Here is a 27,471-nt window from a genome sequence, read left to right on the forward strand (position 1 = left end):
CATATTCCCTCTTCAATACTACAGAATATCATAACCATTGGTATATTAGGAACTCATCAAGTCTAAATGACTATGCATTTATGTGACACGCAGGAGTGACGTGTACAGACAAGAACTCGCCCTCAAACGTGTCTGCTAACAGATGGAAACGTGCTTGGTAAACATGTGCTACAGCTGTTGAGACAGCAGGGTAAAGTATTTGAGGCCAAGAGGAAGATAACACTGCGAACTGACCTCTTTTACACACCTTATTTCATTCACTGGCAATCCATATCCACATAAGGTTTATTCAAGACTACATTCATAATTTATAGCCAACCTGAACACCACTGCAAAATGTGTGATTTGAGCAGCACACAGTCATGACCACAGGCTGTAATTTATACCAAGGCATAATGGTAAGGTATTTATTCATTGTATTGTCAAAGTCACAGGAAAGGGCTTGATCTTGTTCCCGTGAGCATAAGTCTAACTATGCCTGGCATGATGTCAATGCCCAGGTGATACTGGAAAATTCCGACAAGTTAAACACTGATTAAAGACAAGGATTTTCATTTGGTACAGTGAGTTTTTGTGATATGTCCCTGAATTTACCCAGCTGATTAAACATACTGAATATTTGAAATTTAGGTCAGTGGTCTCCAAAGTTGGTTATGGGAACAAGCACAGGACCCTGGCAAGATAGTGAAAAATTTACAGATTTCTGTATAACTTTATTACTGGCACCTAATAATGGCAACAATGGCAAGTACTGACCAGTGATCTGACTGCCCACTTTTAGCTCCACCATTATTAAAGACAACGGTGGTACTGTAAACTAAATGAAATCAGTCAGTTATATCAAAGAGCAAAACCTCAGATGGAGGTCTGTAGCCTACTGGGATTCTATTTTTGGGGCATAGATATGATACAGCTCAGAGAGTCCTAATTTATGTATTTGGGTCACAACATTCCCTTACCCCACCCCCCAGCACCCTGCCATATGATACCCAACCCGTGATGCACCACGTCAGTGCTTTTCAACACAGAGCTGGGCTTCTGGCTGAACTAGTTCAACCTCTGAGGAATGTGTTTGTGCAAGTCTGCTGTACTTTGCCCTGCCCCTTGCTTGGAATAAATCTGTCCTGTCTCAAAGTGTTCCAGTCTTTTTCAAGCAGGACAAGTGAAAGTGTCTACGGCTGGAGACAAACTTGATGTTGGCTTTTCTTAGAGGTACCCACCTTTAAATTGAATTGACATATTCAATGACCACATCAATAGCTGTGAATGGTTCAAAGGTGTAAATAGCTGAGAGGCTTTTAATGTAAATGTAGCTCTTATCAGTAAAGGACTTTGATTAGGATCATTGTGTTTTCTTCGGCAGGGCGATTGGAACTGTTTTGGGTGGGACATCCAGTTCCACGTCAACAGGTTTCACAACAAACACGTCACACCAGTTTCATCTGAACTTAATGAAAGAGTGTCATTTCATCCCTGTTCTTTTTCTTACCATCTTAGAATACTTAAATATGAACATATGTATTCATCGTGATGGTTTGTTATTTTCATTTTACTTACAGAATGGATCGTGTCAAACATACAGGCGGCTGCCACTGTGGGGCTGTTAGATTTGAAGTCTGGAGTTCCCCAGACCTCCATGTTTTCCACTGCAAGTATGGACATTAGATTCAATGATATTGTCTCATTTTCTTATCTAATAAATGTTTGTATTAGAAAGAAAACAAGAGATGTATGATTTTAAATCTAAACTTTATTGGAATAAAGTATATTCATCCCAAAACTATGATGTTAAAAAGACTTCAAACAATGTTTTGTTGCTTGTAAAAATTTTTGCAAATCAATATAAACTGATTTCTATGTTTCTCCAGCTGTAGCATTTGCACAAAGAAACAAAACCATCATTTCATTGTTCCAAAAAATCACTTCACACTCTTACAGGTAGTAAACTCGAGCAAAAGATATGATACAATTCAACTTAAAAATCACAAGAGCATTTTAAGTATATAATGTTTGTTTTTTTCTTCCCAGGGGTCAGATAATCTGACTACATACACGTTCAACAGTCATGTTGCTAAACACACCTTCTGTAAAACCTGTGGAGTTCAAAGTTTCTACACTCCACGCTCCAACCCTGATGGATATGGTATGGCCCCTAACTGCTGACACAAGACAGTCACACCACTCTTATGTGTTGTAATCTGTTTACTCCAACCAACCCAGTCTGTTCTTTAATGCTCTATATGTATTCTATTTGTAGAAAACAGAAATGTTATGTTCACAATGGGAGATAAATGGTCTATGTTGGATAACAGTCATATCAGGAAACCACCCTTGAAACCTAATATTTTGCATTATTGAGCAATAAAGTCAAGTTGTCAGTGGAATGTGCTGGAGAAGATGGGCTGTTTTGTTCATATGCAAATCAATGAGCTCTCCTCTGTTGCTGTTCTCCCCAGGTGTTGCTGTACACTGTCTGGATCCAGGTACTGTCCGCAGCGTCACAGTGGAGAAGTTTTGTGGGGAGAAGTGGGAAGAAAGCATGCAAGCTCACAACACCATCAGAGACATGTCTAAATGTGCCGCAGACACACAGCCGGGAGAAACTAAATAATAATACAAGAGATACAAGAATCAAACTTCTTTTTAATCAGCAGGATACCAGAAAAACTGTACAGTTTTTTTTTAACAATCTTTGAAATTATAATATAAAAAAAGCTCCTCAACCGATTTAAACCCTAGTGTTGTTTTTAATACAGTGTACTAACTCAAAACAATAAAGAAGTTTCTTTAGCAAAAAGGCATTAGAAGTCTCCGTTATTTCACAATTATTGTCAGCTTTATTTATTGAAAGTGCTTTTGAAAAAAATATTCACGCTACTTTAGCCAATAAAGTGTTAAAGAAATCTTTATTCAACCGTGAGCAAAACGGCTCATCAGATGTGTAAACAGCTACTAAATTCACCCCCACAACAGTAATCAAGTAGTTGGGCAGTGTGACACCTAACAGAGTAACAGTCAGTGCATATGGATCTGGATGAGATAAACTTAATAGATCTTCAGGTTCTTTGGTCCTTGTGGGATAATTTGGAATGTGTTTACGAACATGTACCGGGACAGGGCGATGTAGAGGTAACGAAACCACAGGAGCTGAGTGCGATGACAAAACATGGCTTTCTGAAAAGAAAATAGGGTTGTTTGAGAGGTTATAAAACCTATAACATGATATTGTGAGATCTCAATTAACAGCCAACAGTGGTAAAAATCTCTTAGTATAAATGTATTTATTTCTTTATATAATATTAGCATGATGAAACATAATTTCAATCTTCAACACCTCACTTTGCTGTAGCGTCTTTTTATAAACCTCATCTCCACTCTTGCTTTTTTAGCACATATACTGTATATACCCTTGTTACAATGTGCTAAAAACACATGTGCCCTCTAATAGTAGAAAGTGACACATCTTGCCAACAAACTGTCTATTTCGAGGCTTACTTTGGCTTGCCTGTAGCCCCGTGAGCCTATAATACAGCGGAGACATGAGGGCAGCAGCCAGCTGAGGGGAAGGTCCAGGAAAGACATGTACTTCCTGAGGAGGCCAACAGTCACCAGGGAGAGCAAACAGCAGTCTGGGAGAACAGACAGAGACCCAGTTAAGCTGTTAATATGTTAAATGCTCACTAAAGGCGGTTAGCTAGGCCATTCTCTCAGGTTGCTCTGTTTTACATGTTTTTATTGTAAGGCAACCTCATGTCAGTAACATAACAATGTAACACAATGCTTATTTTTTTTTACACTTAGGCTGTTCCTCCTGTGTAGCACTTGTGTTGTGTGACTTGAGAATATGAGAACGACTGCGACTCCTGTATGGGAGTTGAAGTACTTATGTGACATATTAGTATACTAAGGAAAACATAGAAAAACAACAACAAAAATATCACATTATATTACAGAGCACAGATTGTCAATATGGTATTGAAATTTTCAACTGTAACCCCTGAAATGCAGCAGGAGTTTGTTGGGCACAAGAGGGTTAAAGCTGTTGGTAGTGAGCAGCGAGTCTTACTGTACAGCCAAGTGAAGAGGCTTAATGCAATCACATTGGGCCTAATTCTCTCCCGCCTCCCCTAGAGGCTACAGTAAGGCCAGTCAAACAGGTGAGGTGTAAATGTCTGGTAATAAATAACCAGAGAGCATGATTAATGACACACGTGCTGTTTTTAAGATTGCTTACTGCAGGCTAACAAAGCCAAGGCAGAGTGAAGTCATTTTGTTCCAAATAAAGTGTGTGTTTGCTGTGGCCTCAGGACTGAGATGATAATGTCTTCCTGCCATTCACCAACAAAGTTCGACCGTTGAGATCTCATGTATGATCAACTACATGGGCCTGCTATGCTTGTTTCTTATCATGCCGTCTACTCAAAAATGAATGTGGGTGTGCTCTGTGGGCCTACCAAGCAAAGTAATGAGTTCTCATCCTGTTGTAACATGTCGCCCCTTCTCTGTCCTACATTTCCTTTCACATTCTGTTTAAGAAATTCCCCATGAGCATCATCATAAGACCTTTCAGAAGAAACCAAAAGTAAAAATTCAGTCTGTCTGGGTTGAAATTAAAAGACAGCCTGGCCAGTAAAGATGTGAAGAGACAGACACACTGAATTTAACATCTGCCAACAACACAGAGTTTGAAACTATGAACATCTGGAATGAAACCATCATACGTAGTTTGAGGGCACGCAGTTGGAAAAACATACATTTGCATTGCAACTGGTGTTTCTGATATCCAACTGGCCTCATGCTGCCACCAGCAGACCAAAATGTATAGAGACACAAGACTCATGCAACCCTTTTGAACAGAAGAGGGCGCTGTACATTAACAAAATACAGAGACTGAGCCAGTGTTTACAGCGCTTTCCAGGGTTCTCAATGTGGAAAATGCAGACTGGAGAGGTGGTGCCTCTCATGTGAGCAAGTCATTTCTGTTAATGTAAAGCGCTACTTAAAGCTTAATAATTAATACAGCTTTTGTGTGGGCATGTGTACCCTGTGTCATCGTACTTCACATATCCAGTTGAAAAACTGGGATTAAGTTCCTTGCTCAAGAATTTTACTTTTAAAGACTACTTTTCTGAGAGTGACCAGTAAATCCGACCCGTGATACTTTGGTCATAAATTCTGAAAATATTAACCTCAAACCTACCGTTGGGTACTTGTCCAGTGTAAGCGACATGGCTGCAAGTGAAGAAAAGAACAATGTTACCCACTGAAAATGTCAAACATTGTTGTCAAAGAGATGATACACCTTACAGACAGGGTTTGTGTTGGCAACAAAATATAGCCACAGTGTGATGTTTCTACTTGCCAATATGTAACTGAGATTAGAGTTTTGGTTACATTGATTATAACACAAATGAGTAACAAATCAATGACTGCAAGCCTACAGAAAAGGCTGCAGTGCCGCAGCCAAGCTACTGCTAAATATCTACCATTATGTGTGTTTTGGGTCATGTATAGAGTGCTGGAGGTTTTTTTTTCCAGTGTAGCAAAAACATGACTCTCCATTTCATATTCTACTGTCCTCCAAACTTGCACTTCTATATGCAATAGCTGTTAATATGTTGACAAAAACAAAACCCAACAACAAACCATTGAGATTTAGAGCTATGTGAAACTAGTGCACATCCCCTCTGGGTTCCAGCCTAATAGGAATCATGAGATGTGATTTGGAGAGTTCACATCTTATCAACAGATGAGGCCCACAGATTGAAAAGGGAGCCATATAGGCTCAGTGAGGGAAAATACCATGACTATTGAGGTATCAGTGCAATATGGGGCAACAAATACTTCACAGTGCAAAACAATTTTTTTTTTTTTTAAACCAACTGATGCAACTTGCTCGGTTGGCCTCTCCAAACCAGAGCTGCCCTCCCACCTCACCACTTCAGGGACAGGATTTACTGCTGGTCTCTGGGAGCAAAGCCGAGTGCCTCTGAGGACTCTGTTTGGATGACCTCTCAGCTATGTAACAGACCAATTCTGAAAAACATGGTTTGTGTGTGTGTGTCTTTGTGGGGAAACATTTGGAAAGATGGATGCATTTTCTTGGACGGTGTTTTATGATTGTGGAGTAGGCTGGTTTCTGTGTGAATGTGTAAGCCACATAATATCCAAGAGGATGGGATCTTTAAGTTGAGGGACTCAAAAAAACAAAACAAAAACACAAACATTGTTTTTTTGTGTGATGCCAAAGCCTTAAAGTTCAGTCAGTACCTGACAGCTTTATGGATGGCTACATGATTGGCATGGCCGCTCACTCCTCTTCCATCGAAGGTCAGCACCTGAAACAACAAAATATCTCATTGTGTGGGTGAAAAGCCAGAATCTGGTTATCTAAAAGTGAATTTAAATAAACGGAGGCAAAAACAGAGGTAGAGACTTTTCTTGGGTTAGTGGAAGGGTTTCTGTGTCTGACTGTGGAGCTGCTTGGCAGCTGACAACTGATATTTAAAAGCCTTTTTCTGTGTGCATGCTTGCACACCAGAGGAAGCAAGTGAAAAAAAAAGAAAAAATCAGGTCAAAGGGAAAGAAAAAGTGCTTGACTAAAGACTTGGCATTTGTTATGCTGAGGCGTATTCTACCATGACTATGTCTTTGCAATCAAGCACAAGTTTAAGCTCCCAACCACCACATATTATAACTGTGAACTTTGAATCCCTTCATTCTTGCTGGCTTGTATATGGGAAAGCAAGGGAATGGCATGGTGTCAGACCAAGGAAACAATATTATTCAGTTTAAGAGCAGGCATATATTTGTTAGAGATGTTAGACATGATTCTCTAGCCTACTTTTTGGTCTAGAGGCATTTTTTGCTGCCGAGCCTGACAGGATGGGAGGAGACGGTGTGTTTGTTTGTCGTCTTTGATAAGAAAAAGAGATAGCAACGACAGGATAGACGAACCCAGCTGTGTGTAATCATCTTCTCTATAGAACTGTGGGGCTTTTTGCCATTGCTGCTGTACTTTCTGTTTGTCAGAGCGTTTGACTATTTTTGCCTTTGTTGAGATAGACTGCATGAAAATTCTTTGATTCTAAATTTGCCTCATTCCCATTAGCTAATAGTGCGGCACAGCACTGGGGCAGATAAGAATCTCTGTGTAAACACAGAAATTTAATCTAAACTTTCTACTGCAGCAGTGGCCATTTCCTCTCATTTTTAAGGAGGCTCAAAATACAGACTGAGTTGGAGAAAAAGAGATGGCGGCTGACAGGATTATTACACAGACCACAGTGAAACTGGGATAATGAGCTAGAAAGCTGTGGTGCCAAAACATATGGTAAAAACAAAACAAAACAATAGATGGATTTTGTACACAGAATGGCAGGGAAATTATGTGTTAACACCAAACAGGAAATTACCGAAAAGCCACTGCTTTGAAAGGCAAGAATTTAGCGCAGAGCTGAGCATACCATGTTGAAGGAGTGAGCTCTTATGTGCTTCACAATTACAGAAGAGACCAATGAGATGCTCCATTCTGCTTTGGGATCGTCTGGAAGTTTTCTGGAGGGCAAAGAAAGGAACTCTGGTTATCTTAGTTACAGTAATATTACAACAGTGTTATACTGATATACAGGACTGCATTGTGTGTGCATTGTAACCTCAATGTAACTGAAAGAGCATTATACACAACATAAGCATGCTGGGTGTTTCTCAGGCTGAGCAGTCTTATTCCTTTACCAGCACCAGATTTCTGCACAGTGCAGATTTAACCCAGCGTTTGAAAAAAGGCTGTTGTGGAATGCAAACACGAGGGAGTGCTGGGAAGTCCAGGGGTTAAGGGTTGGAAGGCCCTTAGCATCATGTTCATCCGAAACTACAGCCTGGAGACAACACGGAGCAAACATCAAACATGGCCAGCCCAAGCTCTCTGCCTACTAAACATGCATAGACTCCCTTTTTGGCAGAAAAAACAGATTTTTTTTTCTCAGTTTACAAAATAAAAGCATTACTTTCTATGGTTGTTCAACGTTCCCCTTGCACTCAAGAGAAACCAACCACAAAAAATAAAGGGAGAGAAGTGCTTAGACAGACTCAGATATGAATTGGGCCATCTCGGTTCACATAAAAAACAAAGTCCTGAGGGTTGCATTTCAAGTGGAGCGGATCCAGTTTGTTCACCAGTTATCATTTCTTTGCTTTATGTTGATCAAAAATACAACCAACAAAGGAAACTGACATGACTGCACGACCAAACTGTAGGGGTCTTGGTTTGACGAGATAAGCAGAAAGACCAATGACGTGACATGTTGTTGTACACTTGGGGTAGCACATGGGTGGAGTGAGTGACAGTGCGTCCATGCATGTGTATGTACATATGCATAAAGTGGGGGTAGGTGTGGGCGTGTGTCAACAGTTGTTCCCCCGCCCCTTTGTTGCTAACAATGAGCCAGGACAGTTGAGCTAGAAGAGGGAAGTGATGGATTAGGCCACAAATCTATTGGCTGCCAGTGATGTGAGGGTCAGGCTTTGGGGTAAGGGGTGGGGGTCAGCTATGTCACAGGGAGGAGGGGTAAAGGGTTTGGGGTTCAGAGATAGTTTAAAACTGTGTGTCATCGAGTGAATGCACTGCTGTGACACTTTGATACCAGTGACATATCATAACGGCTGTGTGTGTGTTGTTTTTTTTTTTTGCTCCGTAGGATGGCGCCGTGAAATGGAATTTTAGAAACAAAAGACATAAGACACCTGACCTTTCTCAAGCAGGATGCAGGCTGAGTGTCAGCTTCGCCATGGCAACAGTGCAAAATGTCCTAAAGTAACCTCCACAGCTCCCCCTTTGTAGCTTTGCATGTGGATGTCTAATTGCTTGCAGGCATCTGTATGCAGTTGTTGAACTTTGGCCCAGTAAGGGGATTCTGTGTGTGTGTGTGTGTGTGTGTGTGAGTGAGAGCGAGAGAGAGGGAGAGAGGGCTTGTTTAGTCTGGTCACATGGACCACAGGCCTGTGAAACTGCCAGACTTCTGTCCACACAGTCAGATTATATGTCCTGTTGGGAACGGCTGAGATGCCACTACAAACTGACAGTACGCCCACAATATCCCACTGTAATAAGGCAGTTACAACTATAGTAACAACACCAATAGACACATGTTGTTTCACAATGATTCAGAGACACTTGCGGTTGCAGGTTTTGCCAATATTCACTCATGTTGATAATAAACTGTCATGAAAATAACCATGGAAATAATGCTGTTGGCGTTATTTTGAAAGTAAGTTGTGCAGAAAAAAAAGCAATCTAATGTGACAAAATTACAGTTTGTTGCTGGCTGCGGGACTCAGTAAATGGGAAAAGTAACTGTGACTATGCAGAGGCCAGTGTGTGCTGGTGACAAATGTATCTAGGATAAAAGCACAGCTAGAGATCAGCGGCAAGGCTGGAACATCCCACCACTATTTACTGGGCCCTGCCATGTGCTTATAAATCAGCTACGGCTATTTTTGTCACTGATCAATGTATATTTAAACCTTGTGTGGGGATAGGGTGTTACTGAGCGAATATGGCTTTTCTTTCCAAAAACTAGTGCTGAGTTTTTTGTTTATGCATACAGAGAATTACACTGATCCAATAAATAACAAAAGCTTTCAGTTTGTAATTTACGTCTGAGTAGATTTATTTAGCTAAAGTAAACCTGAAGTATGTTATCATGTCACACTGTTTAAGTTAGAAAGAAATTAGGTGGGTAAGATAGAGAGTTGATTCAGTTCACTCTGATGGATAATGTAATGAAGAAGTTGAATCTGGTTGGATGTGTGCAGTGAGCAGCTATAATCGAGTGCAGGGAGCAGACCGAGGTCAAGCCAGTGCAAGTGGAGAGGCAGCAGAGCGTGCTCAGATCGAGCTTGATCACAAAGGCCCCAACATGCACTGGGGCCCCAGATACTGTCAACACAGCTGTCCTATTCAGTGAGCATTAAAGGGAAAATCCTATCTATAACAGAATTTATGTGTTATTCCAGTTATTCCATAGGCTATAGTTGTGAGTGAGCAAGTCTCACCCAGATCTGCCATCATGAAACAAAAGTCCAGTGGATCCAGTGCATCACACTACCCTGATGAATGAGATGATAGTACACAGCCTATACTGTAAAAAATACATCTTAACATTCATCTAGTCTGGTACTGACGACTATATTTTTTGCTCATTTCTAATTCCGTTTTAATTTTCTGTTTAACAATATCTTGATGCCACTCCACTCGTATGAAGACAATGTCAATTAAAAGTGCTCTGTGGAGTTGTGCTATGTTTACATTCAGTTTTACTCACCAAAACACACTGTGTATATCCTTGAGCTCTGACAAATGTGTTGAGCATTTCCTTCCTCATAAAACATTTTAAATCCAGCATTGTTTACATCCACGTTAACTTGCTAGCAGTCTTCCTCTACACTGCCTTTGCTGGCACATTGCTGCGTATCTCGGTGTGTTACTGCCACCTGTGGATCAGTGAAATCGTATGAAACCATTCGCAGGGATGTAATTTCTATGATATACTATGAAACAAAAAATATTTCTGCTCTAATCGGCTCTCAGACAGGAGAAGGCTCCCATCGTTCACTTAAAGCAGCCGGCTCATAGAGCTGACTCCTTCGAGACAGACACATCACTACTCCATAGTGCTACTAGAGGTCATAAACTCCACAGGGAACCTTTAATTTTTTATTACAAAATGATTTGCATCGAAATTGGTTTATATGAATACATTGCCAGGATTCAATTAATCTGAACCAAGACAGGCAGGGTTTGAGACTAATGGCATCCCGTCGTCCTGGGGATGATAGAAAATGTGTTTGGAAGAACAGATTATCCCCGGGACGAAAGGGATTTTTCTATGTATGTATATAATTATTGCTTAGCAAATGACAAACTGAACAAAACGCTGACTAAAATGGCGCGCATCTTCTCATGCTGTTACTATAGTTACTATCACTGGCTAACTACTCAGCGCGAGACCTACGAAAAATATGAAGATTCTGAAATGTTCCCGCGGTACCGGACCATCTAGCCCCTCAGTCACAGAGGGCTTGTTGGCAGGACCTCGAAAATGTGTTGCGCTGGTTACAAATCGAGCATATAATTTGATTGAAACAGTCTAACCAGCTGCTTGCTACTAGCTAGCTAACTTTAGCCAGACGCTACCCTGGCTGTGTGTGAGTATATTACTTTTTCCCAGATAATGCTACATTGTGAACAAAAAATCCGTGTTGAAATTGGCAGGAGGAGAGCTAGTTAGCTGTTGTTAGCTGCAACAGAGTCCTGCGGTATGTTTACAGCTAACGGAGCTAACGGAGCTAAACACCGGGTTCGGTCTATGCGCCGCTTGATGCGTAACGACGAAGGCCGGGAAAACCACGTAATTGTCAGCTGACAAAACAAACAACAATGTCGGCCTACAGGGTAAAAGCCACAGTAGCTTTCCTAGTTGACAAATAATTGCCAGCATAGGCAGTAATATTCACAATATGATTTTATGTAAGCCTGAATGACATTCATCAGTTCTCTGTCTTATCAGTCTCCTTTGACTTTGACCACTATGGGCCATGTGGTCGTGGTGACGTAAACGCTGCTGCTGTGTTACTAAAATCTGTGTCCTATTTATTTTTTTTAATTCTGTTTATGGCAGTTTACTGATAACTTTTCAGGTTTTAAACCTATTTCTTTAAATGGGGCTAAAATAATATAATTATGTTTACATTCACTTCCGCAAGGTTAAAATTGTTTTTTGGGACAGTGGTGAAAAAAGTTAGTCTGGAGCCCTGAAGTGTCATTACAAGACCAAAATTAAGAGGGATTTTTGCAAAACTGTACACTGACAAGTGTCAAGACTGACTTTCCAAGGCACAGCACACTACCTGGTTAGTGTTCACATTACAATATATTATATTATATATTAATATATTATAAGAAATAATATCCAACTTGACATACAAACTCAAGGCATATAGTTTGAGCCCACAAACTAAAGCTCTGCTCTAGGTTTTATCCTTTGATAACATCACATACAAATCTCAGTTCTTGAGCCACAGTGCTCATTTTCATAGCTGTTGTGTTTGTTTTAGGCTTGACATTATCTTTTATGACTTCACTGAAAGCTTTCTAAACACTAGAGATTTGTCTGGAGATCAGTACTGCAACTACTGCATATGAGCTACACTCAGCTCCAGTCATCATTGTTTAACCCATTATCCATCTAAACTCTGCATGAGTTTGTAGGAAAACCAAACAAAGAGTGATTTAATCTCTGTAGTTTTATACAAATGTCATTTCCCAAACTGCTGAAGCTTACAGAACCATTGTTTCACAGCTGCAAAAACAGCAGAAGACATGATATGCTTACTATGTGGATCCACATCCATGTGTATTTTTCCTCAGTGACAACACCTTGGTAGATTAATAAACCAAAGCAGTTGTCAATGAGAAAATATAGGAAATAATAAGGAAATGAACTTTGCAATTATTTGCCTTCAAAACACTATGATGTACAAGCTATTTGAGAAATTCAATGGACCTTGAATCACTTGTCCGGAGCTAATTTTTACACAACAATAATGAAAAGAAAATGAAAAGTTTTTATGGACATATACATATAAACAAAACCTGATAATTATAACCTTCATGCAGGTAGGAATTATTGCAGGGCTGTTGTACTAGACTGCATTTGTTTTAGCTAGGTGTACCTTATAAACTGGCAACTGAGTGTAAATGCTCAAATCAAACTGATAAGATGCATAGGGCTTTTGTTTCTATTCAAATGTTCTAGTTTCTATTCCATTTGAGTTGTAAACATAAAAAAAAGACTGGACACCTACTTTTGCACTGCATCTTTTTCTTTCTTTGTGCACAATAAAAATGACAAGAAAAACAGGGAGAGGTCAAGTCAAGCATGTACATCTGCACATACTTGGGCAGAGAAGGTTAAGAGCAAAGCCAAAGTGTGGCTAGCCATGTACAGACACACAAAGAGAAAAACAGTTTGGAATGACCTACATTAGCAGTGCTCAGAGCATTGCCAAAATGTATCCCACAGTCCTTGGCAGTTGGCTTCAGCAGACATGGACAAGAGGAGGAGGTGGGGTGGAACAGAGGGAGAGAGCAGTGAGAGGCCCTGTTTACACCTGGCATTAATATGCGTCTTGAGTGATCTGATCACAAGTGGACAGCTCCAAGTACGTCAGTTCACCTGGCATTAGAATGCGTCTGCACATGCGTCTCGAGTGACCACTTGTGATCGGATCTTACTCCCCCGCTCTATATGCAAATAAACACATACATCATTTCCGTTTGTAAAGACCAAATGCGCTGTTGTTTTTATGCCTGAATTTGATGAATTTACTGTTTATCACACCACTAATGAGACTAAGAATTAGGTTGAAAAACAATAGACACCAACGGAGCAGAGGGTTTCTGGGGGCTGGGCTTCACTGATTACTGTACAAAAACAACTTCATAACTCTATTCACTGATTTTGGTAAAACTGGATCATATTTTATGGATAAAATATTTTCTGGTTTTTCCTCTGATGTCATCTGGCTGCTCTGCCTCAACTCTCTGTGATTTAATGTTACAGAGTTCTGTAACAGATAGCTTTACTTGTTGCTAAAGTAACTGCTAACTAGCTGCCGTTAGCTGTGCAGCTAGTGGTCCTTTAAAGCTTAAATAAAGCTTTATTAGCTTTATTAAACCTCCTCCTCCCAGCGGTCCAAAGCTCCTGTGCTAGCAGTATAAACACCAACATTACACTAGTGCTCCGTGCTCCCAGTCCAGGCAGAGTCAGCTAGCGTTAACAGGGCCACTTGCTGCACAGCTAACTAGCTAATGACAGTACAGTTTGCGGTTACCAGTCTATGGCGGTTACTTTAGCAACAAGTAAACCTATCTGTCCATCAGGAAACTCCATAAATCAGCGAGTTTAGGCAGAGCAGCTTGAGGACATCAGGCAGCATGTTTCATGCATACTCCATCCACGAGAATCCATTTGGCCTGTTCTTGTTGTTTCACACTTTAATATGACGCTGGTGTGCGAATGAGTACGTACTTCCGCTTACGCAGAGGATGTCAGTTGAGTAGGCGGTCCTTCAACGTGGCCCAGGACACATTCGCGTACACACTGCTAAAAGAATGTGGCTATATCCGAATGTGGTCTCAGCGATTGGATCTCAATGCGTCCTCAATGCGTCTTGGATGCATTCACACCTGTACTTAGAGCTGTCCACTTGTGATAGGATCACCCAGGATGCATGTTAATGCCAGGTGTAAACAGGGCCAGAGTCAGAGGGAGAGCATGGTTGTGAGTGAGTGGGGCTTTCAAAGTGCTGATTAGGTGTGTGTTTTGGGCAAACAACAGAATACACAGAAAGGGAAAACGGGCTACACTCCAGTTCAGCAGAAGTGCAGACAGCACTAAGATCAAAGTTCAGCTGTATTCTGTGTGCACAAGATGATAAAACGGTGAAGTCTGTGCGTGTGTGTTTAAAAACACACACACACCAACAATGTTCTCTAGGGCAGACAACCTGGGCAGGCTGCCAGCTTATTACTGTGAGTTCCAGGTTAGTGCCAGAGTTCATACAGCTCTCCTGGTGAGCCAACATGTAGAGACTCACATGTAGGCAGCTGGGAGGTTCTTAGAAACACAAAACATTTTCAAGGGAATCTGCAGGGTTGATCCACAGCCAAAAAACCCCAACCGTTTCAACATCACCTTTTACTACTACTTTCTCTGTAACTTCACCTTGCCAATAGCCAGAGCAAGGAGACTGAAAGTCTTACAGCTGCATCAACAACAAAACAAAATATAGGAGAAAACAGAAGAAGAGTGAGTTCCACAAGAATTTGGACAACAATGTAGTTCGAAGTTCTGGCTCCCAGTTCGGCTGACTGGTTTGAATGTGAAATTACATTATGAGTGAAGTCTGTTTTAACTTGGATGCATTTACAGCCACATTGAAAGGCCTATAGCTGTTTCTATACATCATTTATGGCATTCCATGGTGACAGAAATGCAAATATTTCAGTAAAGTGATGCATTTTCATTTGCTGTCAAAAAGTCTATAGTACTCTACAATGAATGAGAGCTAGCAAACAAAAGCCATAATTTTTCTTTGAGCTGTCATGTTCCTGCAGCAAAGCTGGAATGTGCAGCTATTTTCTTACCACTAATTTTTCTACAGAGCTCCACAAGAAAATTGTTGGGGAACCAATGACACAGAGTGGCGCCCTTTATTTCATCCTCTACCTCGGAGAAGCCGATATGCTCAAACGTTTTCCAATACAAGAAACACTAATAAAAGGTGAATTGATACTTTGGTTTGCAACCCAAAATTGACCAAATGAAAAAAACATGACTGCAAATCTGAGCTACCTGGCTTCGCTGCTTCTCGTGAATGAGGGACTGTATTTGGGTAGCACCAAAATATATAGCAGTTTAATTTAATAGTGTGTGTCATTTAATTACTAGGCAATTACCTCCCACAACATAATATTAACCAGTACATCCAAAAATGTACCCAATTTCCCCTTAGGGATCGTTGACATTGACTAATCCATCGTGACTGACAGATTGTATGCTCTCAGCAGTCTATCAAACAGCTCAGTGGTGCAAACATTACAGGCAAAATCAAATATCATAGTTCCACTAAGGCCAACTTTTTCTTTCAGGTAAAATAAGTTAGTAAACAATTAATTGAATTATAATTTAAAAACTTGCTTTACAATACTTTTTAGAGATGGATATCTAAATGTAGATATATACTGTAGATAGATAGATGGATATCAGTTTGGAATTTTAAAACTTTTTAGGGGGCTCTGTGTCCCACAGGGCAGACCTATCTCTGCCTCTGAGGCCTACACAGTTATTTCCCCTGTGACACAGAGCTAATACATCAGGCTGGGCTAGATCAGCTCAAAATGGATGGGTGTGATGTGTGGTCAACTCTCTATTTGTTCTGATAGACACTGGGTAGTGGGGAGGGGACTGACGGGCTCCAACAGGCAAACATGCTGAGACATGACTCCTAAACTGTAGGCAGCATATGTATATTTTGTTAAATTATTTTCTTAGCTAACAATTAGCCTCAGTTTGAAATCATATTTAAAGTCAACAATGGACAACACAAACTTACAAACGTTTCACCCTTAAAGGCACACAACTGAAATGTTCTGTATGTTGTGTGTAGATGGCTGCTTACTTATGGTCTACTATGGTGATTCTGGAGTCTGGGATCCCCAACACAGCACAGCTGTTGAGAAGTTCTTGTTTACGCTGAGCTCCTTGATTGTAGTAGTTTCCTGTATATTTGGAGGAGAAATTAGGCTACAGATGTACCGTAATGAAAGGAAATCTAAATACAAGTCTAAATTCTGTCAGTAGATTCTGTCTAGCTGCAATTTGAAACATTGTCAATGATTCTGAAATATCATATTTTCTTTAGCTATGTAATAATGGTCCTCTAACATCAATTAAGTTGGATCTAAATGAAATACAGTGCTGCACAGATGTGAAAAGTGTTTAATTCACATTTTTAATAGTTTTACTAGTACAACAAACAATGCCACCTTTGGGAAATTGAGTGTGTTGGGTGACAATGGTTTTACTTTCTAAAGATTTAATTTGTACTTCAATGTTTTTATGTAGCACATAATTTCTCATGAAGTGAGAACATGTTTAGATCATCCAACAAGCCCCTGTCTATTTTGGTTTTTAAGATGATGTAACTGAAATTTGTGTAATTTTCGGCTTCACCGTTCTTTCTTTGATTTTCATATTTTACCTTAAATTCAACAACTCTTGGACTTATCGAATCTTACACAGTCTTTTTTTTAACTCTTACAATAGTTGACAGTAGAGAGTGAAAAATCACAAGTAAAATACCAGCAATCAACTTCCTGAATCCTGATTCTAGGATGTTTATTATGTGGACACAACATAGTATGATTTTAAAGAGAAGAAAAGTTTTCAGCTCTGTCTATTTTCAGTAGTCATATGATAGCAACACATTTTTCATTTAAAAGAATGAAAATAATGCTTAATCAAAACCAGTTTAAGGCACCTCTGTCAGCAAAATGCTGAGTTATTTAGTCAGACACAGTCGTTCTAGTCATTGCAATCATCCTTAAACCTGAGACTGATAATGGAAATGCAAACATTGTAACTATATATGTATGTGATGTTTTGTCCAGTGTTTTACAAAGTCACGACACTGTTTCGGGAGAGCTGCTATTTCACTTTCCTTTAAAGGCAATCTTGCTAACTATTTTCTGTTAACTCGCATGAGTAAAACATTTAACTAAAACTAGCTAATGCTAGTTAGCAGCAAGTCACGTGATTGGTAATTATTTCTCTATAACTTTACATTGACTTATTAACGTTATTTATGCAAACAATAGTGTCCCGTCACAGTACCTTCAGATAAACACAGCAAATGAACGCTGGCATTTAATTCAACGAGTCGTATAATCGTTGGCGCGAAGAACATACATTCATCATCTGGATGCGCAGTTACAATCAGAGCTCTGATATCAGCGCCGTGTGTTTCTCTGCTTGATAAAACGTTCATTACATGTTTCAACGACTTCACCAAAGTTCGCTGATGCCGATAGTAAATGCATTTTATCCAAACCAGATAGGATAAAACTATGAAGACAACCAGGTAAACACTCATTATTTTGACCGTTACCGTAAACTATCCGTGTAAAGACAAAAGTCCAACATGCAAATGGTTCCACGTGTAAAAAAACATATATACAGTCCGTCTGATATAGCTAACGTTACACGTTATTAAAGAATGCATTAAGTATCATAACTTAAGTCCAACAAAGCAATAGCTGCCCACGTTTAGCCCCACAGTAGTGTTTTTTACTAACTTGGAGTCACTGTCGCTTTCTGAGTTCATTTGAGTTTAAATCAACTTATTAGGGGAACAAATAAATTATTATGATACGGAATAATTTTCTGGCGTATTTGAATAAAGAGGACCCGGAATACGTGGAAGAAAGTTATATAAATCAAACGAAATTTGTTTTTGTTTTTTTTTAAAGTGAAAATTACAAACACTATGAACATCACCGTGTTTGGGGGGAAGAGTTGACTGTCACACTGCATTATCCTTGCAGGTATATAGAAATCCAAATTGATTAAAATATATATATATCAAAAGAGTGACATAACAGTCCACTTAATTTGTAAATGTGCATATTATAGTTTTCTTTGCACATACACATTTGTTGAGGAATGCCAGTACCCTGTGGATTCAACCAGTAGGGAAAATGTATTTCACCCTGTCAGGACATCGACCGACAAATGCGGCGCAGCCTTCAGTCTGCCCAGTCGCCTACATTTCATAACCCGCGGATTTACAATCAACAACTGACACATAATTCTGCCCAGGGATACCTTTCTCTGCCATCGGTATATTTTCTAAATATGAGGTGAGTACAAATAGCTAATATGCAGCAAAGCAACATGTCTAATTAGCACGCTTTTTAAGTGCCCCGGTCTACGCTGAAAATCTGCCTTGCAAGATGGCGACGTGGTTGGGAATTCAAAGGTGAAATACAGGCTAAGTTAGCTAGCTAGCGACAACAACAACAACATCTTAAACGTCGTGTTACCACGCTGAAGTGCTAAAGAAGCATATACTTTTAAGTTGACGTTCATTATTGTGCATGTTTTTGGTGCATTTCCGGAAAAGCTCTCTGTTGTGGAAATGGACCCATCCCCCAAGATAAGCTACAAATCCAATTGCGTTTTTATGACCGTATGGTGTTAAAAGACAACAACAACAACACACAGCAGCAGTATTTCTCACTGCTAGGCTGTGTATGAGGCCATGAAGTTCACAATGGCTGCTGGGTTTACATAGAAATCATCGGAGAGACCATTGTAAATGCTTTTTAAAAATAACTTCACTAAGAACCTAACCGTGAAACGACGAAAGCTGACCAAAGCAGTGTAATTTTTATAACCTGAAGCATGCCTGCATGCCTCTACTCTTAAAATACTCTCTAAACCACGTCGGAAAATACAATAAAAGTCAGCTGAAATGGAAACGACAGAGGAAGGGGAACACCCAGGAGCGAATGTACTGTAGCCACAGTTGTTTTTATATGATGAGACAGGGATACAGCTTAAACTGTATTTTGAAAAAAGTCAATTAAATGATTCCCATCATGGATTTCATTGCAGGTTATTACAAAAGTAGGGATAAAAACCGAGAAACAAGTTCTGGATAGTCAGGTCTAACCAATGCTGCAACAGCTCAACATCAGAATCATCTTCACCCTGCTTACAGAATCTGCTTTATTGCCAAGAAGGTTTACACATACAAGGAATTTGCTTTGGTATATAAAAGGTAACCTAAAAACATCCCAGTCAGTACAGTCCACGCATGCACAAGGTCCTCCATAGCTTCACTGGTCCACTGCTACTACTACTCAGTTACTTTGAATGAGATATATATATATATTATAAAAAAGATTCAGGGATTTAATGTCTTGATAAACAGGGAGGATGGTATGACACAGGCTTGAACCCAGGGGGTCTGTTTTTCTTTTCATTGTGAGCACAGAGGTACAAATAATCTGTTTGTAATACTTGGAGCAAAATTGTAGAGGATTATTGTAGGAGGAGCAAGGCCTCACTTGAAAGATGACAAAACTCTCCCTAGCAGCATCAGTGCAACAATTTTTGTTTCCTGTTTCATTGATTGTTGGCCATACTGGTGAATATTTGGTCATCACCTCACAGTACAAATCAAGTTCCCAATTTTTAAGCATGAATTTTAATTCAATTAAATGTTATCAATTTCAGTTGATTGGCCAATAATTTTTTTTTTTTGGTGTATCAACTCAATTCAATGAAGGAGCAAATTAAATTCAATTTAGAAAAAAAAAAGGTGGTTGTAATATTTTGAGACAGCTGTAGTGCTGCTGGGTGCTCTTTCAGAGTTTTTCTTTTTTCATTTTTGCCTCACATTGTATTTCTGCCTCTCAAATTTGACAATGTGCTTCGAGCTGATTTGTTCTCCCTTAGTTTGGTTCAAAGCCAAAAGGTGCTGCTGAAAATGAGACTTAGCCTCATATACATTTAATAACTAGATTCATGACACATCTGGTGTTGGCTTGTAGTTGTCTCTTTGTCAAGACACAGATGGTATTTTTAGTATCATTTCTGAAACTGTGAAAGTGGATCTCTGAACTCTGTGGCCTGCGGATTGAAATAATAAAATAACAGCTTCCCATCCTGGTTATGGTGGCAGTGGTTGTAGCTTTTCCAACCCTGAAGTTAGCATCATAATGTCTTGGCGTGGGGGGCAAGCTGTAAATCTTGCAGACCTAGAATAAAAATGATGAACCAAGCAGAACACAGATTAATACGATGGTTCAATGGAAGAATGACGAAAAGAGCCAAACAAAATCCAGTGATGTGTTTGTTCTAATCCAACACACAGAAACTTTTCCATCCAACTGATATGTTTGTTTAAATACAAGTGGAGTATTGCTTTGTTAATCTTGGATGAAATTATATTAGATAACTTTAGTATGTTGTTCTGAAGACATGAGTGCAAAGTTGAAACCATGATCAGTGTTCATATGATTGGTTGGCATGACATGTAAGGTTAGAGACAGCACCTTTTTATCACCACTGCATAGCAGAAGTTAATTAAGATCGGAGGAATTTTTCCCATCTAAAAATATTCTGACTATGAAATGACACACCCTACCAATCCCTTTAATAAACAACACATTGTTTGTACAAGAGATGGAATTGCATGAAACAATTGATAATAATAATATTAATCTGTCGGACTTAAATAATTTGCTGTCTTGTTTAATGTGTAAAATGTGTTCAAATTTAGAATAAAATTGAATTATTTGTTAATTTACATGAAGACTGAAAGTAAGTTTTTATTCATCAATGTTAAACTAACTTTCTTTGAATGTATCTTGTATGCTAAAGCTACTTCTAGATTTTAGTATGGAAGTACATACCTGCAGATTACATTTGGATTGGTTGATTTTTAATTGTATCAATTTTATTTAATTGTATTGTATTTTCAAATCACATAATCATTTAACTCTTGATTGTGAACATAAATTATTTTAATTATGTTACTAAACCTGTATCTTTCAAATACTAATGGTTGGTGATTTTTCAACCCTTTGAATAAGAATTACATTCATATGCAAATATTTTGAATAAGCACAATACATAATGATGTCTAAATTGTTTATTAACATGAAATGATTATATTCAACACATCTGCAAAATGCTTACTGGCAATGTTTTTGCTGCTATGTTTATACTGAACATATCTGCAAAATGTTCATTGTAAGTTTTTTCCAAAAATACAAACTTGCTTGCGTGATTAAGGCATGATTAGGTTAAGGCAACTAAAACTACTCTGTTAAGGTTTGGGAAGATCTGAATGTTTGATGGACGGAAGGAATTCAAAAGGTTTTGGCTCTGATAATGCATGCATTTGAATAAGGCTGCAGTTTTGAGCGTTTTAATGTGACAAGAGCTCCACATACATTTTAAACAGCTTTAAAAAACAAAAGAATCCAGGCTAACAAATTATGAACAAGCAAATCAAGTTAACACAGTCATCTGTTTTTGAAGAACAGGCCCCTGTTCCCTCCACCCACAGAAATACTGCTTTGGTGTTTTCCAGAGCTGCAGCTGGACAGTATAGCCCACGTTTTTTATGTCGTTCCAAGATTATCCTTGCTCTTGGTTTAAAAGCCTTGACTTATATTAATGCCCCTGCAAGGTAAAATAAGAGCTTAGAGTGGTGTGTTTTCAATATGGTTCTAACTTTATTACCAACACCTGCAACAAGAGGTGGGCAGTGTTTTAGGCCTACATTCACCTGCATGGAAACAGAAATATTTGAAAAAAGTGATAAAAGGTGATGGACTGCACTGACTTTCTTGGTCAAATAAGATCCGTGTTTAACCGATATATTATATCAAGATTTGTGATGCTCCCCCTTGTTGTCTGTAGTGTTTATGCAGAGCATACTAACTTGATAGCACATTATATGCTCAATAGACCACACATGATAGCTCATCTCCAGTTCTAGACTTTCTGTCTGATGCTGCAGGAGCAGCAGGTCTCTCAAAATACTATCCAATATTGTCAATCTAACTAGTATGATTTCATCTTAGTTGTCTGATTCTCTTTTTCTTAGATTATTTCTAATGCAGAAATACATTAGAGGCTTTGATATATTCATTTTAATATCTAAAATGTGACTTTAAAAAAAATCAGTTTTATGTTTCTTTCTTGGTGCAGGTGGTTTGTGTCTCCGAACATGGTCTAGCTAAAATCTCTGATCCGTGAAGCAGCAGCAGCTCGCTAGCACTGAGCCAGGATGTCCAGTAGCTCGGGCTACCCCCCCAGCCAGGGGAGCTTCAGCAGTGAGCAGAGCAGATACCCACCACATTCTGTCCAGTACACCTTCACCGGCACGCGCCACCAACAGGTAAAACCTTCCTTCTCTATTGTATTTGAGCTAACAGTCACGTTTGTCTCTGTATAATTGGGCCAGCACTCTCGATGCTGTTGTCTTTACTCTGAGGCATTGGAGGTTGATATATAAATACTCTTCTATGAGTGATAATAGTAATAATAATAAAACTATTTGTGTAGCACTTGTCTTAAAGTTGCAAAGTGTTTTACAATGAAAATAGTGACTAACAGTTTCATGGGTCCTGAAATCTGAAGTTTTGCTCGAGGTTTTCTGCTATTGAATGGTGGGTTTGACTCGAAGATATAAGGAATCGAAACTGTTTACCCGTTTAGATTTTTCAGCTTTGGTGTGGTTAGTTAAAACCGTAGTGGTTACTATACAAGAAACACCAATACAATGAAATGGTTACATTTGCAGTGTGTCTACTTGGAGCAAAATTTTAACTGTAGTCTCCTAAGCATCGCTTGACCGGGATTTAATTCAAGGTAATATATTGTGATTGTTGTGTAGGAACCCATCCTGACAGAAGATTTGAGCCGGATTGAGCCTGATTTTAAGTTTTTGGCTTGGGTTGGACTCAGCACATTTCTTGGCTGGTTAAATTTAAGGCTTTTTAAGTCGTTAAACGTAATGGATATGTTTTATTTTTGACAGTAGCCTATTGCTAAATATGTTTTCATTTACAGTCAGAGCTGCATGCTGTAGTAGTAGTACTAGTACTTTTACTTTCACTTTCGTACACAGTCTGGGAAGTTACTCTGCAGTTCCGTGTGTGGTAAGCAAGAGGCCGGCTAGCATTCGAAATAAGAAGGATCATTCTGTTTTTCCCTTAATTGTGATTTTGGTGAGACAGACAAAAAAAGAACAGTGAGGTTAGGTTCAGCCTCAGCTATGAGCTTGGTGGGTTCAGACTTTAAGTTTAGGTCCGCACAGAGCGTTGCTGATTACTGCTTGGATGACGACTTCATTGCTGTGAAGTGCAATAACAAAGTAACAAGTTAAATTAGCAGCTAAGGGGACTAACAAGAGTTTACTTATGTTTAATCTATGAACATGTTGTGGGACAGTCTTGGCAGAAGTGCAGAGATGTTTGAGATGCTAAACAAGGCCTTTGGGCTGCACCCTAAACCTGTGTTGACGGTTAATAGGTAACGTGTATCTGCTGACCTCTTCGTGACTGATTCGCAGCTTCACACAGAACACGTCGGAGGTGGCGGTGCCGTCTAGCTCGCCATGTTCAGTGTGGCTTTAGCCTAAGGGCTCCCAGTTGCAAGCATTTTCACTACGTAGGCAAACTGCAAGTGAAATGCAACTGCTTTTCTATGACTTACTCGCTTGCTGTGGTGGCATTATTATTAGTGTTAATGTTTTGTATTGAATCTGGTTTTATTAATATTTTAACTCTAAGACACAAATTTTTATGTGAAGAAAGACATTTTACATTTTTACAGGTTTATGTATTAAACTGTAAAGTTTTTTGTCAAGTTAAAATGTAATTAAGATGAATAAATAATTGTGATATTCACGGTCTCAATACTGAACATGTGATATTCCGTTTAGTCATAATTATGCAGCTCTATAAAGTTTGTATAGTATTTAATTGCAGCTCACTTTCCAGTTGCATGTTCATTTGACTGTTGTGAATATTGGATAATGTTTGTTAGCCATTTTGGATGACATACTTCTTAGAAGCTTACTTTCACAGAAAACTCAGCAGTACATTTCTAGGCATTTGAATTGTTTGCTTAAATCTGGTGAAAAAGCTGGAGTTTGGAAATATTTCCTGTAACTGCATTTGCTTGTTCAGGTTTGTTTGGAGATCACACTGTGCTGATAACATTTATGTGTTCTTTACCCAGTAGCTTTTTGATTAAGTTTTGGAGTATTAAAAAGGTTTTAATCAATTTTCTTGACATCAACAAAATCCATTTTAGTAAGCCAGGTAGCAGCAGTGCTACTGGTTTCTGTAATTTCATTATGCCCTGACTGATGAGATGTTTGAAAGAGGGGTGAAGTCTTGCCCACTTCCCAGCCAGCCCTTGTTCCATAGTGTACTATTACATATGTGTTTTGTTTTTGTTTTGTTTTTTCTTTAATTTATCTGGTAAGCATAGGCATGATATTGTGGTATTCTCTTCTTATTCTAAGCTACATGGGCATCTCCTCCTGTACTGGCTGATAAATGTGTGAACCTAGTTATTTTAACAGAGGGGGATAAGCACAGTTAATTAGTTTTTAATATTTAGCAATTAGACCTCCAAATTCTGGTATTGTGTCTATTTCTTATACTCAGAGCTGCAGTTGCCGAGTAGTAAAAATGCCCACTGAGTTCATTTGGAATTGTGCCTTTTATTAGATTGAGTACAGCAGAGAGCTTACAGGAAATGAGGTGGGGGCGGGGGCATGCAACAAAGGTCCCCGGCTGAACTCAAAGTGGGGGCTGAACTCAAAGTGGGGACGTTGCAGTTAAATGGTCGGTGTCATAAACCCCTAGGCCCCCAAGACGCCCCTCAGACAGCTTTTAACGGCACTCACAGCCCAATAAACTGTATATTAGCAGTGTAGTTACTTGTGCAAGTTGACATTATATATATTCTATTCTAATTTTAAATATTTGTATGTATGATATTCTGTGTGATACGTGAAGGGGGCTACACCTTTCATTTTATTGTGCAACCCTGTGTTGTAGACTGACAAATAAATGTACCTTGTAAAGACTGGATGCCAAAAATGATGCTTCAGGTCACAGTTACACAGGTAGAGTGTGAATGAGGCAGTCAGTATAGACAGCCGTATTGATTTTAAAACTGAAGCATATCTGTTGCATCAGATGGATGTGTCGTCTGGTGTAGACAGGACTTTGCATCTCTGTAAGCATGATTTGGTTGCTGCATCTGTGAAGTGCTTTGTTATAGTTGTAGTTTTGCAGGAACTCATGATTGGTTGGTTGGTTGTATTTTTTTCTTCTTCTTTTTCTGGTCAGCAGACCTGTCCATTGCTTTACACTCAGATCCCCTCCATTTCATACTGTCGTGACCTTGATCAGATTGCTTTATAAAGTTGTTTGTGCTATGGACTTCTTGCCTTCAGGATTTCACGGTCCCAGACTATCGGACTCACATGCAAGATCCACAGGGTCGGAGAAGACCATCTTTACTGTCTGAATTTCACCCTGGAACTGAAAGGTAATAGCTTCACTTCAGATATCCGACCTGCTGCCTAAATATCTGACAGATAATAACTGCATCTTCATACGTGCCATCCAGATGAGGTTTTTTTTTATTCTTTAATATTATTATTATTATTATTATTATTGTACAGTTGTTTTTCCTTTTGCACTCCCTCAGATTACAGTTTGTGAATCATACATCTAGACAACTGGATGTAGCTGCTGATATGTCTGTAAATTTCTTGTTTACTTCTGTTCTTCAGGCCTCCAGAGAGACGCCATGGTTACGAACAGCAGTTTCACTCCATCACAGCCCAGCCTGAGCATGAGGCCTTGGAGGCTAAACGCCCTCGCATGGAGACTGTTGCTGAGGCCCACATGACCCGCACCCCTCCCACTGCTGGCGGTATTGTCCTGCCCTTAACCCATACAGTACAGGACAGTCTAAGAGCCACTGTGGAGGTCAAAAAGGTGGGCCCTATTCTTCTTCACCTACTTTTGCAAACCAAGAAGTCACATTTGGTCTCAGTTGTGTTTTTGTCCATACAAAAGGGACACCCCACTTTTCCACAGTTGTGAACTGTTGAACTACACCATAGTTGACAGCACTTGTGAACTTTCATAGCCCTCTGACCTCTCTCTGTGATTTCTAATGTCGGTATGTGTTTGTGTATACTATTTGGAAATAGATACAGTCCCCACCTAAAGGTAGGGCCTTTTCTGACAATGCCTCACTGGCTGCGAGGACTGAATGGACTCATTGGGTTTTGTACAGAACTTGTGCTGTAGATTTTTGCAAGCTCAATGAACCTTTTTTGTTTTTGCCAGGAGTCTCAGTTCACTGTCAAAGTGGAGTCCCCAGGAGGACCTACACTACACATGGGGGAAGAGCAGGACACTTCTCCTTCCAAACTATCCAAGGAGGAGTTGATCCAGAGCATGGACCGTGTGGACAGAGAGATTGCTAAAGTGGAGCAGCAGATTTTCAAGCTGAAGAAAAAGCAGGTTGGTTACCTAGTAAAACCTTTTGTCTCTGAACATGCATCAAACACAATGGATGTTGTGTAAGAAAACTAAACTATTTTAATCAAGCAATAACCCATGAGAGACTGAAGTGACACTCATTTTAGAACACCAATGAGGAGTCGTTAAACTTCAAACATAAATGGCTTATTGCTTTTATAAAATGATGTGTTATTGTAAACCACCATAGTAGAAGTTGTAAAAGTCTTGTAGTTGATTTATCTATTTGTGTAATAATTACATTTTGAAAGAGCAGGTTTGACAGTGGCTTTACCTGAAAGGGATTTTGCTTACTGTGCCATGAATGTATTCAGGTATCTGTTGTGATTTGAATTGTTTATTTCAATCCAGCTACAATTTAAATAGAAATATTGTTAAGAGAATATTGAAATTATTGTCATCTCAGTCAGCTTAATTTGAAGCACTGGCAAAATCTAACTTTGATAGTTTTCCAGAAGTCTTTGGACCTCTTTCCCTCCTTGAGAAACTGCTTCACTCTCTCTGGTGTCGATAGCTCTTTTTACACAGAGATCCCGCAATACTGCCATAAAGAAGAGCCTTTTTTACACTGAACCAAACAATACCGGCATAATGCTGCCCCAGTGTGTGAATTTTAGATAGCATGACGGTGTTTTGGAAGCAAAAGAGGCGTGATATCTACTTCGTTTTCCACTGTAGATAGTACACCCTCAACGTAGGCGGAGCTGATCGTCATAGCGACATCATTCCAGCAGTTGGGAAAGGGAGCTTTA

The 27,471-nt window shown here is 39.4% G+C and overlaps 3 protein-coding genes across 10 annotated transcripts in view; 2 read left to right on the top strand and 1 right to left on the bottom strand.

The window, feature by feature from the left end:
* The first annotated feature begins 1,048 nt into the window (after positions 1–1,048).
* cenpv (centromere protein V) lies at positions 1,049–2,797 on the top strand. 2 transcript variants are annotated; one of them, XM_044222126.1, is made up of 6 exons: positions 1,053–1,212; positions 1,364–1,410; positions 1,560–1,652; positions 1,869–1,938; positions 2,029–2,143; positions 2,457–2,797. In XM_044222126.1, exons 3-6 carry the CDS (start codon positions 1,561–1,563, stop codon positions 2,609–2,611), a joined length of 432 nt encoding a protein of 143 aa, XP_044078061.1. In that variant the 5' UTR covers positions 1,053–1,212; positions 1,364–1,410; position 1,560; the 3' UTR covers positions 2,612–2,797. The 2 variants fall into 2 exon arrangements, with proteins under 2 accessions (XP_044078062.1, XP_044078061.1); XM_044222127.1 differs by having other exon boundaries at positions 1,049–1,212; positions 1,364–1,652.
* Positions 2,624–17,740, bottom strand: pigl (phosphatidylinositol glycan anchor biosynthesis, class L). Of its 2 annotated transcripts, XM_044222122.1 has the most exons (7): positions 17,457–17,740; positions 16,243–16,342; positions 7,467–7,557; positions 6,271–6,338; positions 5,201–5,232; positions 3,496–3,629; positions 2,624–3,174 (listed from the first exon to the last, which is right to left on the bottom strand). In XM_044222122.1, exons 1-7 carry the CDS (start codon positions 17,713–17,715, stop codon positions 3,046–3,048), a joined length of 813 nt encoding a protein of 270 aa, XP_044078057.1. In that variant the 5' UTR covers positions 17,716–17,740; the 3' UTR covers positions 2,624–3,045. The 2 variants fall into 2 exon arrangements, with proteins under 2 accessions (XP_044078057.1, XP_044078056.1); XM_044222121.1 differs by lacking the exon at positions 3,496–3,629 and having other exon boundaries at positions 17,457–17,703.
* A 586-nt stretch (positions 17,741–18,326) lies between these two features.
* The window catches only part of ncor1 (nuclear receptor corepressor 1), a 57,585-nt gene continuing 48,440 nt past the window's right edge, over positions 18,327–27,471 (top strand). For 5 of the 6 annotated variants that reach the window (XM_044222108.1, XM_044222110.1, XM_044222113.1 and 2 more), the window contains exons 1-5: positions 18,327–18,481; positions 22,350–22,539; positions 25,618–25,712; positions 25,960–26,167; positions 26,525–26,701. In XM_044222108.1, the coding sequence (XP_044078043.1) occupies positions 22,429–22,539; positions 25,618–25,712; positions 25,960–26,167; positions 26,525–26,701 (591 nt within the window). In that variant the 5' untranslated portion in view covers positions 18,327–18,481; positions 22,350–22,428. Of the gene's footprint in view, positions 18,482–22,325; positions 22,540–25,617; positions 25,713–25,959; positions 26,168–26,524; positions 26,702–27,471 lie in introns of all 6 variants that reach the window. The other variant, XM_044222109.1, reaches the window with a different exon arrangement.

Source organism: Siniperca chuatsi, linkage group LG14 (genome assembly GCF_020085105.1).
Source record: "Siniperca chuatsi isolate FFG_IHB_CAS linkage group LG14, ASM2008510v1, whole genome shotgun sequence".
In the NCBI taxonomy this organism is placed as follows: domain Eukaryota; kingdom Metazoa; phylum Chordata; class Actinopteri; order Centrarchiformes; family Sinipercidae; genus Siniperca; species Siniperca chuatsi.

Coding starts and splice junctions, on each gene's coding strand:
- cenpv (XM_044222127.1), top strand. CDS start 1,531: ATGGTTTGTTATTTTCATTTTACTTACAGAATGGATCGTGTCAAACAT. Junction 1,653..1,868: donor CTCCATGTTTTCCACTGCAA/GTATGGACATTA, acceptor ATGTTTCTCCAG/CTGTAGCATTTGCACAAAGA. Junction 1,939..2,028: donor ATCACTTCACACTCTTACAG/GTAGTAAACTCG, acceptor TTTTCTTCCCAG/GGGTCAGATAATCTGACTAC.
- pigl (XM_044222122.1), bottom strand. CDS start 17,715: ATGAGTGTTTACCTGGTTGTCTTCATAGTTTTATCCTATCTGGTTTGG. Junction 16,343..17,456: donor TTTGCTGTGTTTATCTGAAG/GTACTGTGACGG, acceptor CCAAATATACAG/GAAACTACTACAATCAAGGA. Junction 7,558..16,242: donor ATCACCATAGTAGACCATAA/GTAAGCAGCCAT, acceptor TTTGCCCTCCAG/AAAACTTCCAGACGATCCCA.